The 12,997-nt window shown below is 38.7% G+C and overlaps 1 protein-coding gene across 1 annotated transcript; it reads left to right on the top strand.

The window, feature by feature from the left end:
* The first annotated feature begins 8,226 nt into the window (after positions 1-8,226).
* LOC137747387 (protein BZR1 homolog 1) lies at positions 8,227-10,775 on the top strand. The gene is made up of 2 exons (XM_068487493.2): positions 8,227-8,640; positions 9,421-10,775. The coding sequence occupies exons 1-2, from the start codon at positions 8,416-8,418 to the stop codon at positions 10,144-10,146; spliced, it is 951 nt and encodes a 316-aa protein (XP_068343594.2). The 5' UTR covers positions 8,227-8,415; the 3' UTR covers positions 10,147-10,775.
* Positions 10,776-12,997: the final 2,222 nt, after the last annotated feature.

Raw genomic sequence — 12,997 nt, forward strand, 5'->3', positions numbered from 1 at the left:
CTTATACGATATATAATAAATTTGCTTAAATCTGCCTTGTCCACCTAGACGCCTGCCTAACAGCTTAAGCGCTAAGTCCCAGGCTCCCCCAGCCCACCGCCTGACTCTGTTTTACTTGGTGAGCCTCTTCTCATTATTACTATTAATAAAGACACTAGGCATGAGGAATCATAACACAGAATTCCCCAAGCCTTTCCTCCATCTTCTCGTTGCCGCACCCTCTCTCTTTCTCTTTAGATTTAGGTCACAACACATTATTAACCAGCTCTTCACAATTCCAGACCCTATTGACCCGGCTGATTTTGGAGGCATCCGATTACTTATTTCTTAATCAAAAGGCAGCCAAATCCAGTTGGGTGAAACCCAAATACCTTGTAAACCGATGTGATGATAAAACCAGGCCGGAAATGGGACAGTCCAAGTGAATCCATGCCCTTGGCCTTGCCGTGGCTTCCAATTCAGGGCACTGTGACCATGAATTCTTAAGCTGCCTGCACGAGAATTGCCAACAAACGAAGAAAAGTAATGTATGCACAATAGAGCCATTGACAAGTAGATGCTTGATCTATTATTTTTCTATATATGAGTTCCATATTCGTTAACAAAATTCAATTAAATTAGCGGTACATGCTTAATCTGTATGTTGGAATTAGTGTTTTGGGTTTGAAACTTTGAAGGCAGCGTTTATTCATGGATCTTTTCACTATATAAATGGCAAAAATAACACACAAGTTTTAAGTCGTGTGTAGCATTTCTGTGAACAAAAATTAAAATTAAAAAACCATCACCTTATACAATAAAATTATTTGGACAAGGATTTCGTGACGCTAGTTAACTTTTATCGTTGCACACTAGGCTGTCTCCAGCAGGGGGTGGGAAACCACAAAAAAAAAAAACCCAAATTTTGGGAGTGGGAAATTAGGATTTTTGGTTTTCGGGTTGGTATTTGGGTCTGCAACCCCGCCTCGCCGCCCCCTTCCCACCAGCGGGGCGACCACATGGATAAGGAAATCAAGTGGGCTGAGGGCCCCAGCTTGCAGCAGCATCACGTGAGGGGGCAGATGGCAAAGAAGGGTGGTCCGCACATAAGAAGGAACAGGGCAGAGAGATCCTTTCGGGTGAGCGCACAACAAGCAGGCTTTCTATGGTTAGAATTGGCGCATTGTTGGCAATCAATGGTTGTAGATCGCTAGCTCTTGAGTTATTATCCAGTGTGGCATGTTGAGCTACATCACTTTCCAACGGATCTTTATTATGTGCCCCATATTTTTTGGCCGTTGCAATCCAACGGTCAGTTTTGAACTTTGTTTTTCAATGGTAACATTTTAAATCCAACAACTCATATCAAATGTGATCAATTTTAACAGTAAAAAAAAGATCCAATAGCTCATAGTATGTCAAAAATAATTGTGATATGGTCAAAAATATCTTTAATTTTTTTTTTTTTTTTTTGGGAATTTGAATTTTTTTTTACATTAAAATGTTCATAAAAATAAAACAAGATAGATTATACAAAAACTAATTCCAAAATGATTAGCAAAAAATAATTCAAAGAAATACAAAGTTAACAAATTATAAAGTTAGGGGTGAGAATTATATGTCCCTAACATGTATATGAAAAAAACTTACTAACCTCATACGTATAGGTAATTAGTTAAAAAATGCAAGACTAAATTTTTGCTTATTAATTCTTGTTTGTTGTTCAAGAAATTGGACTTGTGATTTATATGTTATTGATAGATAATTAATTTGCTCAAAAATGTTTTCTTATTCAATACAACTATAAATCAATGTACAGTGAAGCATGAAATTGACAAGATTGTATATACTTCATCTACTTAAAAGTGTTGAAGATATATACGTTTGCCCTTATATTTTATGTTTTAGCTATGCAAACCTAATATAATTAGTTTATGTCCAAAAATGATTATGAAATTATATGCTTTTGATGCAATAAGAAAACATTCAGCTAAAGTTTTCTATTTATGTCAATTGTTAGATGAACAAAAATGACAAATTAATTTTGTATAGTTATTTAGTCACAAGAATCACTTCTCTAAAGATATCTAGAATAAAGATGTTGAGCTCACAAATTTTATGTTCTAGATCCCATGATTAATGTTTTGCTAATGGGAGAATTTGAAAGGTATCTATTTCATTTTGTAGACATTTACAAAGTTTTTTTTACTCTCTCAATCAGTGGGAGTAAAATAATTTATATAATTTTGTCTCTTTTAATCAGTGGAAGTAAAAGATTAACTTTTGTATTGAAAATTTGAAGTTTTAGTGGTTGATACTTTAAGAGTAAATTTTGTAACCTCCCGTCCCGGAAATATCGAAACGTACGTGTGAAATTACAATTTTACCCCTAGTGTGTTTTCGTCACGTTTTGGTTGTTTTGTGTGTTGTGGCATGTGTTTGGAACCACACACTCCCACACACACAGACATTGTCTCTCTCTCTCTCCTTCTGTCTTCTCTCTCTCCCCCGAGTCCTCTATCCTTCTTCTTCTTCCTAAAATGTACGGACCAACACACACCCACTCGAATGTTCACAGATCGAGGAAACCAAGGACACATTTGAGCTCGTGAGGTCGAGGGGAACACAACCATATCATTTTCAGGTGAGAAACACATCGTTTTCACGTCGATTCGACGATGTCCGTTTTGAGTACTGTTCATGCAAATTTAATCTAGCTTGTTTTTGGGATTTTGAAGCTCATAGTTGTCTTAGTGAGGTCCCAAGGAGCTTAGAAGTACTTCGTTGGACGAGTTTGGACGTCGGGATAGCTTGGTTCGAAGTTGGCCGATTCTTTGGTTGTGTGGACAGGTATGATTGCGTGATTTTTAGCCCTTAAAACTTGTTTAGATATGTTCTACTAGTCCTAAGCTTCATTTTGGTGCAAAAATCACGAAAAATGGTTGAAAAACGAGTGAGAAAACACGGTTTGAAGTTTTTCCAGTTTTCCGGCGCCGGTGGTTCGCCGGAGAAGATGACGGAATATTCCTGACGCCGTTAACGGAATCTGTCAAAACTGACGGAATATTCCTAACGGCATCAGTTGACGCCGTCAGTGTGCGCCACACGTGCCTGCGCGTGGCCGGCGCGTGGGGGCGCGTGCGGCGGAGGAAAATTATTTTAAAAATATGGTTGTGATCCTGAGGTTGTGTAGAGCACGTTGATATATTCAATTGTCCATTTTGAGCAATGTATGAGAAGTTATTACGAGAAGTTGGTTATGTGCTTTAAAGTTAACGTTTTTATAGTTATTTCGCATATAGGTGACACGTACCCCGAGGACGAGCGTGGTCACGCGAGGCAGGGGGGCTACGACCCTTCCACGTATCAGTGAGTGGGCTTTTGTTTTCCGTATATACCTATATACTATATTTTCCCAGAAATTGAGTAAATGTCTATTAGTTTATGCCATGCATTATTTCATCATTATTCGTGCATTGATGGTTATATTAGTAGTTGCATATATTTATACATATGCATATTGGGTGCTGTGGACGCACAGGTAAGTGCCAGGTAAGTGGTATTCATATTTACTTTCAGCAGTAGTTTGAGATGATTAGAGAGCTCATAACATGCACCCCCGGTGTTAGTGCTCCTGCCCAGAGTAGGGCACAGTCCTTCACGTGATGTTCACCTCCCGCACCACACGCTCAGCTTGGATCCAAGTTAGGTGCACAGTCCTGTCGTACAGACCACTATAGGTGGTTCCGACTCGTAGGTGACCCGCGATTATTCGCACAGTCTTCACGTGATCGTAGCACAAGAGCGTACATATGTTTTACACCCAGGCCTGTCGTACAGACCACTTTAGGTGGTTCCGACTCGTGGGCAGGTTCAGTTATTGATTGTGAGATTTGAGCTCTAGATGCAGCCGTACAGGTCACGTTAGGTGACTCCGGCTGCCAGATTATATGATATTGATATGTTTATACCTGGGCACTTGCATATCGTTATGAGATTTCGGCATGGCATATTATCGAGCATGATTGACATACCTGTGAGCATGTTTGGCATACCTATACATACGTATATATGTTTATTTTCTGGGAAGTATACAGGTTTTACGGCGAGGGGATATAAAGTATTTCTATAAATGGTTTTCAAAGAGCTTTGTTTTTGCCCACTCACGCTTTTGTTTTGCGCCCCTCCAGGTTCTAGTTGCTTAGCTGTTGCGGTGGTTTCCCTAGAGGGCTTTCCGGAGTTTCTGACAGACACTCACCATTGTAGGGTCACCTTCGGGTGTACTATTGTTGTCGTTTTCGTTTGGGCTGCTATAGACCTGCTCTGAAATTGTATCTCACTTACTAGCACTTGTTTTGGTACTTTGTATGCTAGTTTTTAATTATTCGTACTTTTACATTACTACTTTATTAGCTTCCGCACATGCACATGGCTACGTCACCTTGGTGTGACGGCCAGCACGCTCCGATCTCGGTCGGGGTGTGTCAAATTTTGTTTAAATTTTGTTCATAAGTTTTAATAAAAGATCCTGATTTTGTAAACAGTATATCATATTTTACTTATTCTCTTATTATATTCTAAATTGACAGAAAAGTTGGATTTTGTTACCAACGTTGTTGAGTTCTTTTGTGAACTACTTTTTGACTATTGTGAGCTAATGTTTTGACTATTAGCTCTAGATATCATGACTTTGTTAGTAACGTAGTGCTTTGAATTAAGTGTGCATGTAATCATGGAGTGCAAGGAACTGTCCAATGTGTGCCTTGTTTTCCTTGGTTCTGCATTTAGTCTCAAAGTGACAAGTTACTTGAAATGTATGATTGCATACTTTAGTGGATTCAAGTAATCACCATACATATTTATCTTGTTGAGGTATTCTCATTGACATTCAAGTGGGAGAATGTAAAACCATTTTGTGAATGGCAATGAATTATGCTGAGAATAATTGAGGGAATAGTTAACTTGACAATCAAGTTAATGAAATCTCTAGGACTCTCGGTGCCTTAAGGAAATAAACATATTGGAGTCCTAATTATATGCAATCAATTATGGACTTTTATTAACTAAATACAAGGAATAAGAGTCATGATGGGACTCTAATTGATTAGATATGATTTCGGTTGATATCCTTTCCGACAATAGGGAGGAATTGGTTGAAACCTAGCTCTATAAACAAGGAGCAATCCCTACTTCCATACCAACTGAAACTCACGAAAACTACAAGCCTAGTTCGATAGTAGAGTTCATTGAGAGGTAATGGAAGTAGAAGACTACTTCTACTTTGTTCGCAAGGATCAATGGCTTCATCTTTATAACCATGTGTCCTATATTCTACAGATAAGTTTAATATAATTAGTCAATCTCTATTTTATATTGATTTGATTTATTCGTGATCCTAGTGTCTTGTTGTGATTTCAGAATATGTCTTACATAGTGGTGAATTTTTGGCGAGTCTTGTAGTTGTTGATGAAGACATCGGTTCGGTGCTGCAAGCAGAGCTCTTGGCAGCTTGGGCAGGTTTGCGAGGAACATGGGAGTCGATCTGCTCTGAGAACCCTCCTGATATGCTTGATGATGTCCTGATTGAGGAGAGTTCTCATCGCAACATTAGTTGATGTTGATGTAACTTTAATGCTTTTTGAGGATAACTAACTATAGTTAAGTTGTTTTGCGCATACACTATTTTTCCTTCGATCAGGTTAAAATTTTCGGCAAGGTTTTTTATCGAGGCCCTTTTATGCACATTATCCTCTTGCTTTGTACGTTTTCTCCTCTTTAATGAATAATGTACTTCTTTAAAAAAAAATTTAGAATTTCCCACCCTTGGGTTAGGGATAGCCTAAGGCTCCTTTATATTAACTATTTATTAAAAAAACAAAACAATTTGGAAAAAAAAAAAAGTAAATGATGAAATGGTAATTAACTTTAGGACGATTTTATTCCTTTTTTTTTTTTTTTTTTTTGGGGCTATAATGATAGATTTATTTGTTGCTGGGGATGGTTTGGGCCTAATGGACCCCACGTGGTCTCTTGGACCAATGGAGAAGACCAAAATAAGAAGGAGAGAGGTCCCTTCCTACTTTCTGGAAAAACGAAGACACGGGCGTTGGTCCCCGCATAAACGGCACGTGTGCCAGGTCTTGTTGCCTTCACGCCCCCAACGACTTGACTCGGCCACTGGCCAGCAGCCCAGCAGCTAGCTCGCTTAATTAGCTGGATCCCCAGCTGATTGTTAATTCATTTAAATTTAAGAGTTAATTAAAAACTTAGTTGTTAATTGTTCTTCTGATACATTTCGTGACATCCTTCGTTTGTTGCACGTAATTCGAAATAGTCAAGCAACGACGGTTGACCACGGATAGTCTGGTGCCGTGGCATTGCATTCAAAACCGAAGGGTGTGAATCTTATGTTTCTACTGTTGAGATGAATCAGTTTCGAGTAATGTTAGAGAAATAAAATTATTTAGATCAAATTGAATAAATTAATTATTGATTATTGAATTATTATTATTGTAGATTGAGATTCAGAGATAATTCTAGTTCTCATTGTAGCAGCTTCATTAGAAATATATTTCTCACTTGTATTAAAAAAACAAAAAATAATAAAATAATAAAACAAAAAGGACAAGAAAAAGAGATTAGGTGGGAACCACAGTCACGTGGACAGCCACTGGTGGACACGTCAAAGGTCGTCGTGGTCCCCGCCGTAGATGGCTGAGTTGGGGTGGCGTGGGGACTTTGAGTGGGGGGACCTGGAGGGGTTTTGCTATAATTTTGTATATATGTTTCTGTGTCGCACGTGTGGAGGCGACTGCCAGGCCAGTGGCTTGTGAAATTTTGAGCTCATTGTTTGTCTGTAACTGTACCGTTCAAACTGAACATCACGTCATGACTCCACAGGAAACCCTAAAGACCGGAGACACAGCATCTTTTTAATCATCTCCGTACTCGAGAAAACTAATAGAACCTTAACAAGTCTTTATAATCCGATCATTGATAACCTAAGTTTGATGTTTTTTAATTGATTTGCAAAGAACATTTATAACATTTTATGGCAATATAACGAGTGAGATCCTCAAACGTCTATTTAGTTGAGCTCAATTATAGACTAATAGTACTGATTTTCATCGCAAGAAACTTAACACATTTTATTTATAATCAATTAAACATGATATTGAATTGGGCCATGACCCGTTATTTTCAAAGACAACGGCAATGCACATCAAACTCACCCCTTTGCCATAAGATATGGGGGTTTTTTTTTCCATTTTTTTTTTTTTTTTTTTTTTTTACGTTGTCAGTGTTAAATTTGTTATCTTATCAAACTATCAAATACAAATAAAGCTCAAATCTACAAAATGAATCCCAAATCAAAAGGCCCAACCTAAAGATTGAGCAAAAACAAACAAAAAACAAAAAACCCTAAAAACACAGATGCCCTAACCACGAACCCCCGCCCCTTGTAGTCACCGGAATCCAACCAAACAAAGCTTCCAAACCGGAAATCAAGAAGATTACACCCTCCTCCATCATGCCACAAAATCCAAATCCGCATCCATCAAGTAAATGAAACTCATGGGAGGAACATCCCACAAAGTAATCGTGCCAACAAAGGCACACAGGTGGAAGATGGTGGTGTGACCCCCCGAGCAGACATTCTACACACCTTCAAGGAGAGCCTCGAAACGCGGTTAGACAACATGGTTGAAGATCTAAAAAATACTGGGATAGAGAGAGGCCATAACCCAAGGGGATAGGTAGAAGATAGTCTGAAAAGAGTCATGGATGTCGGAAGACAGCAGGGGGAGAGAGATTGATCTTAATTGGAATTACTACCCAAAATTTGGATTCCATGAGAAAATCCCATCTCACTAACATTAAACAATAATCCCCAATTATCCTGAAGAAACCCTAATTACCCTATTCTCATGAAAAAAAATTGCCTTCCAAATCCAATTTGCACGATATGCGTGAATAAACACTAAATTATCCTAATGAAACCTTAATTACCCTTTCAAAGGGCATTATTATATGAAGAGGAGAAATGCCACTCGGATTCTTTATTGAGAAATGCAAACGGAATTCTCAAAAGTAGAATTTTCTATAAACTATCTGATACGTCATATTTTAAATATAATATTTTATAATATTAATATAAAATAACATTAAACTGTGAGCTAAAAGACAATTAATATTTTGGGACTTTTCTTTTTCTTTTTTATTTGTGGCAATTCTCTTCTTACAATAATACTCCCTTTGAATAAAGAGAGCACTTTCCTCGTGAGACAGCCACAAGAATACTGCTTCCCTCTTCTCTTCCCTCCCCTTCCCACTGCAGCTCGCCATACCCCCTCCCTCTCTATCTCCCACGAGAAAACAGAATCTAGAGGGAGAAAGCTCAGAAAGGAAGGAGGTGGTCGACCAGGAAAAGCTAAAATGACAGGCGGTGGGTCGTCGGGGAGGTTGCCAACATGGAAAGAGAGAGAGAACAACAAGAGGAGAGAGAGGAGGAGGAGAGCCATTGCTGCCAAGATATATTCTGGGCTCAGAGCTCAGGGAAGCTACAAGCTTCCCAAGCACTGCGATAACAACGAGGTCTTGAAGGCTCTCTGTGCTGAAGCTGGCTGGGTTGTGGAAGAAGATGGCACCACCTACCGCAAGGTTTGTGGGATTTCATTTGACTGTTATGCAGATTCCGCTGAATCGGCTTTTTTTTTTTTTTTTTTTTTTTTTTTTTTTTTTTAATTGGGTTTCTGCTTTTGCTTTTGGCTTTTGGGTATCATAGATCTCTGCATGCAATTCATAGTGGACTTGGTTTTGGTTGATTTTGTGAATCCTTGCCTTCGTGTTGAATCCCAGTTGGATTTTGGTCTTTGATGATCATTGGATAAGGAGGTGTGGATTGAAACTTGGTGATTCCAGCTTATTGAGCTTGTTTTTTGTTAATCTTAATTAGTGGGAAGCTTTTAATTGTTTGAATGAATTTGTTCTTTGTTTCACAAATTAATCGATACCACAAAATAACAAAACCCTCTTCGATTTTGTATATCTGTTTCTCTGTTTTGGTTCCGATATGAGTTAGGATCTGGATATCATGAATTGGGTCTCTCTCTACTTCTCTAGATTTAGAAAAGGGATTATGAATTTGTCTTGGTTTGTTGAAAGTTAAGATTTAGTCATGCAATTTTGTTTTCAATCTTTTGTGAGATCTCCAATGTTTGTTCCCGAAAATATCCGTTTTTCTTTGCTCTAAGGATTCAGGAGGTCATCAATTTACTCTGCTCCACGTGCCAATATATTGAATTTCAATTGACATTAGGGGAAAGCCCATGATATTTAGAGCTACATTTGCTTATGTTGCTTTCTGTTATTCAGTTTCTTCGTTCGTATTGTATCATTGTTTGTTGAATTTGGGTGCTGAAATGCTTGTTTTGGTTGCAGGGATGCAAGCCATCTCTGATGGAAGTTGCAGGCACTCCAACAAATATGAGTGCGTGTTCTTCTATTCTACAAAGTCCACAATCCTCAGCTTTCCCAAGTCCCGTACCATCTTACCATGCCAGTCCATCCTCCTCCTCTTTTCCAAGTCCTGCTCGTTTCGATGGAAACCCCTCCTCTTACCTTCTTCCGTTCCTGCGCAACATAGCTTCCATTCCCACAAATCTTCCTCCTCTTAGAATATCCAATAGTGCTCCTGTAACTCCACCTCTTTCTTCCCCAACCTCTAGAGGTTCAAAGAGAAAACCTGATTGGGACTCCCTTACTAATGGTTGCATAAACTCCCTGCACCACCCTCTTTTTGCAGCCTCTGCCCCTTCAAGTCCTACGCGTCGCCACCATCTTACACCTGCCACAATACCAGAATGTGATGAGTCTGATGCTTCCACTGTGGACTCCGGTCATTGGGTCAGTTTTCAGACAGGGGCGCCCTCAGTTGCTCCGCCTTCGCCCACATTTAATCTTATGAAACCTGTGGCTGAGCAGAATGTTCTTAAGAATGCTGTTGAAGCCCATGTGGGGATGGGATGGGGGAGCACTGCAGAGAGGGGACGAGGCTCGGAGTTTGAGTTTGAGAGTGCCACAGTGAAAGCTTGGGAGGGTGAGAGAATACATGAGGTAGGAGCGGATGATCTGGAGCTCACACTTGGAAATGGGAAGAACCATTAAGCATCACTCGAAGCTTTAGCTTGAGAATGCATAAAATCAGGAGGGAATATCTTAACATGTTGTGTGCATTTCTCAGTGGTAATTGGTTTTCTTTGGCAGCTGAGTAGAGCATCGCTTGGTGTGTACTTTGGTTCTGCTACCACTGGGAGACATCAAAATCATATTTGGTGCATTATGTATTTCTTTAAATGTACAGCTTACTCTCTCGTGGAATCAATTCCTATTGAATTTGCTGGTTAAAGAGGGAATTTCCGAGCACTCTTCACAGAAGGCCTGCAATTCTGAATCTGAAATACTCCATGTGTGGGAAAGAGAATCAAGCAATAACTTGAAATCGGGGGTGTTAGTTCCCCTCGATATGTTTGAAGTTTCTTCTTCAATTCTTCACTGATAGACCCCTTCTCAAGTTGTCATCAGTGGGATTATTTCACCAGCTTCAAACACAGAGAATGCATCACATCTTCTCGCGAGCTATGTATTCGTTTGTAGACTCTATTGGACAACCCCATGCCCAAATTTCTTGAAGGTAGTTAAAATTATTAGATCTATCTTGTTAGAAACTTCTCTATTTCCTTGACCTTCTAGTACTGTATTATTAGCAATTCATGACACCAAAATCTTTCAGTCCATGTTTACAAGTTCTTATTAGATCATCTTCGTAACTCAAATCACAAGTTAATTTCATTGCATGCTTAGTGAATTATCAGCTGTGATTTCATGAACACAATCAAAAATTGGGAAGGACAGTAGGGGTGGTGGGATAATCAGGATGCATGAGAGATGCAATAAGTTTGAATGTTTGAATCAGTAGGTCCATGTCCTTCCGTGCCGATCAGGGTTTCGATTTCTTATTCGTTCATATGCAAAGCAGCAAAGTGATGGAGTGAGTGATGAGTTTCTTGTGTCTGTAGTCGTAGTGTTTTGTTGCCTTGTTCTTGTGAGTTGTGTGGGTCAAAAAGCTTCTCTCACAGAAGGGAAACCTCCAAGAGGGACCCTTTGGCATGTGATAATATGTATCTCGTGAAAGTCCATGTGACCTAAGCCACGCTTGATGTCTGAGTCAGTGTACCAACCAATTCAATAACTTTGCTGCTTCCCCAATTATTGGTGGATGGATCTCCCCTTTTGACTGGATTGCCGCCAAGTTCCAACTAGTCCTCCAAATATGATTGTGTGTGTGTCTGGGTGGTTCAGAAAACCTTGATTCGCCTGATTTTCTTCTACAGGGAAAACGCTTCGTCTCTTGCAAATCAATTGCTAATCCTTTAAATATATTCAATTGATTCTTCTTTTTTTTTTTAAAATGGATCAGCTGCCACCTAGTACTACGGTCTAGTAGTATTGTTTTTCACTTGTAAGTGAGAGGTCTTAGGTTCGATTCTGCTAAAAGCGAAGTTGAACCATATTGTTATGGCTGGTCCAATGTGAGGGTTAGCGCACTTGTCTCGTGTGTGTTAAATGCATTTTTAATCACTTGAGCTACGCGACTTCCAAACTTTTATAGTGTTTGATAAATAATAGACTCATGCCATAAAATACGCTTGTTATATACCTTTGTATAATCACTGGTGGTGTAACATTTGCTACAAATTTATGCATCATTTATTTTCCAGATTTGTGACTGCTGTTAGAGCATGGTTTCTATAATTATATTCCATACATGACAGTTTGTATTGGTAAGTTGACTGTAGATACTGGACAATCTACTCTCGCAAGGCTCTTGGGGTGCTTGACCGCTTGTCAAAATTGCAACAAATAGAACACTCAAAAACATATAACGCAGCATACAAATGATTAGAGGCGGAGTGGACCAGGATGATCCCGGCCCATCCTAACTTATTTTTCAAGCTGAAAAGTTAGCGTTAAATGCATCTGATTTCAAAGATTTTTTTCTTTGACTTTGGACCCCAATGCGACCTTTTTTTCTTTCATTTCTTTTACTAAATTTCGTATGAGGTTGATGGTTTTTATGGAGTTCAGACAATTCGTTTTTTGTGAACTTTGAGGAGGTTGGGAACAATTGGAGGGAGAGAGAAAGACGGTGAGAGAGGTGGGTTTTTCATTTTCTTTGTCGATTTTTAGTTTCCTTGAAACCTATTAATAATTTTTTTTTTTTGGCTTTATCTTTCTCTATTTTTATTCTTTTCTTATTCCTTTTCTCCTTCTTCCTTTCTTCTTCGAACAATACTTGGTTGCTGAATTTTTAGCCACCACTCCTACTTTTATTCAATCAGATTTGAACACATGTTTAAATAATTGAAATTGTAAATACAAATTAAACACGTGTTCAAATCTAATTGGATGAAAGCATGAATTGCTGCTGAAAATTCAACAGCCAAGTATTGTTCTTCTTCTTCTGCCCCACTTAAAAGAAGAATTTTTAAATCAATTAAGTCGTGATATCGGTTGATTGTGAGTTTGGGGTTTGGGTTTTATTTTTTGCTCTGGCCCTTGTCAATTCAGCAAAACTCCTCCTACCATTTTGTTGACTTTGATAGATCAATAACAAGTCTTGGAACATTCTCTCTTCTAGTATTACACGCAAGACATTATCATGTTGAAGACAACTACCAACTTAATTTTCCAATTGCATCACTCCATAAACCTGTTTAATAAAGAAGAATTACATAATTGTTCATACGGAAAAAACTTGTATTTAATACTGAGATCCCTACATTCAAATCTTGAATCCGTCTCACTAGCGTTGGGATGAGGAAGTGCAACTTTCTGCGGAAAACAGTAACAAAGACATATCAATATCATTAAATACGGTGCTGAAATGCATACAACATTGGAGAGAAAAAAGAAACAGTGACAGACGTCAGACGTCAGACTACAAACAAAAACTGTA

This window comes from Pyrus communis, chromosome 2 (assembly GCF_041283825.1).
Source record: "Pyrus communis isolate YQ-2024b chromosome 2, ASM4128382v1, whole genome shotgun sequence".
Taxonomy (NCBI): domain Eukaryota; kingdom Viridiplantae; phylum Streptophyta; class Magnoliopsida; order Rosales; family Rosaceae; genus Pyrus; species Pyrus communis.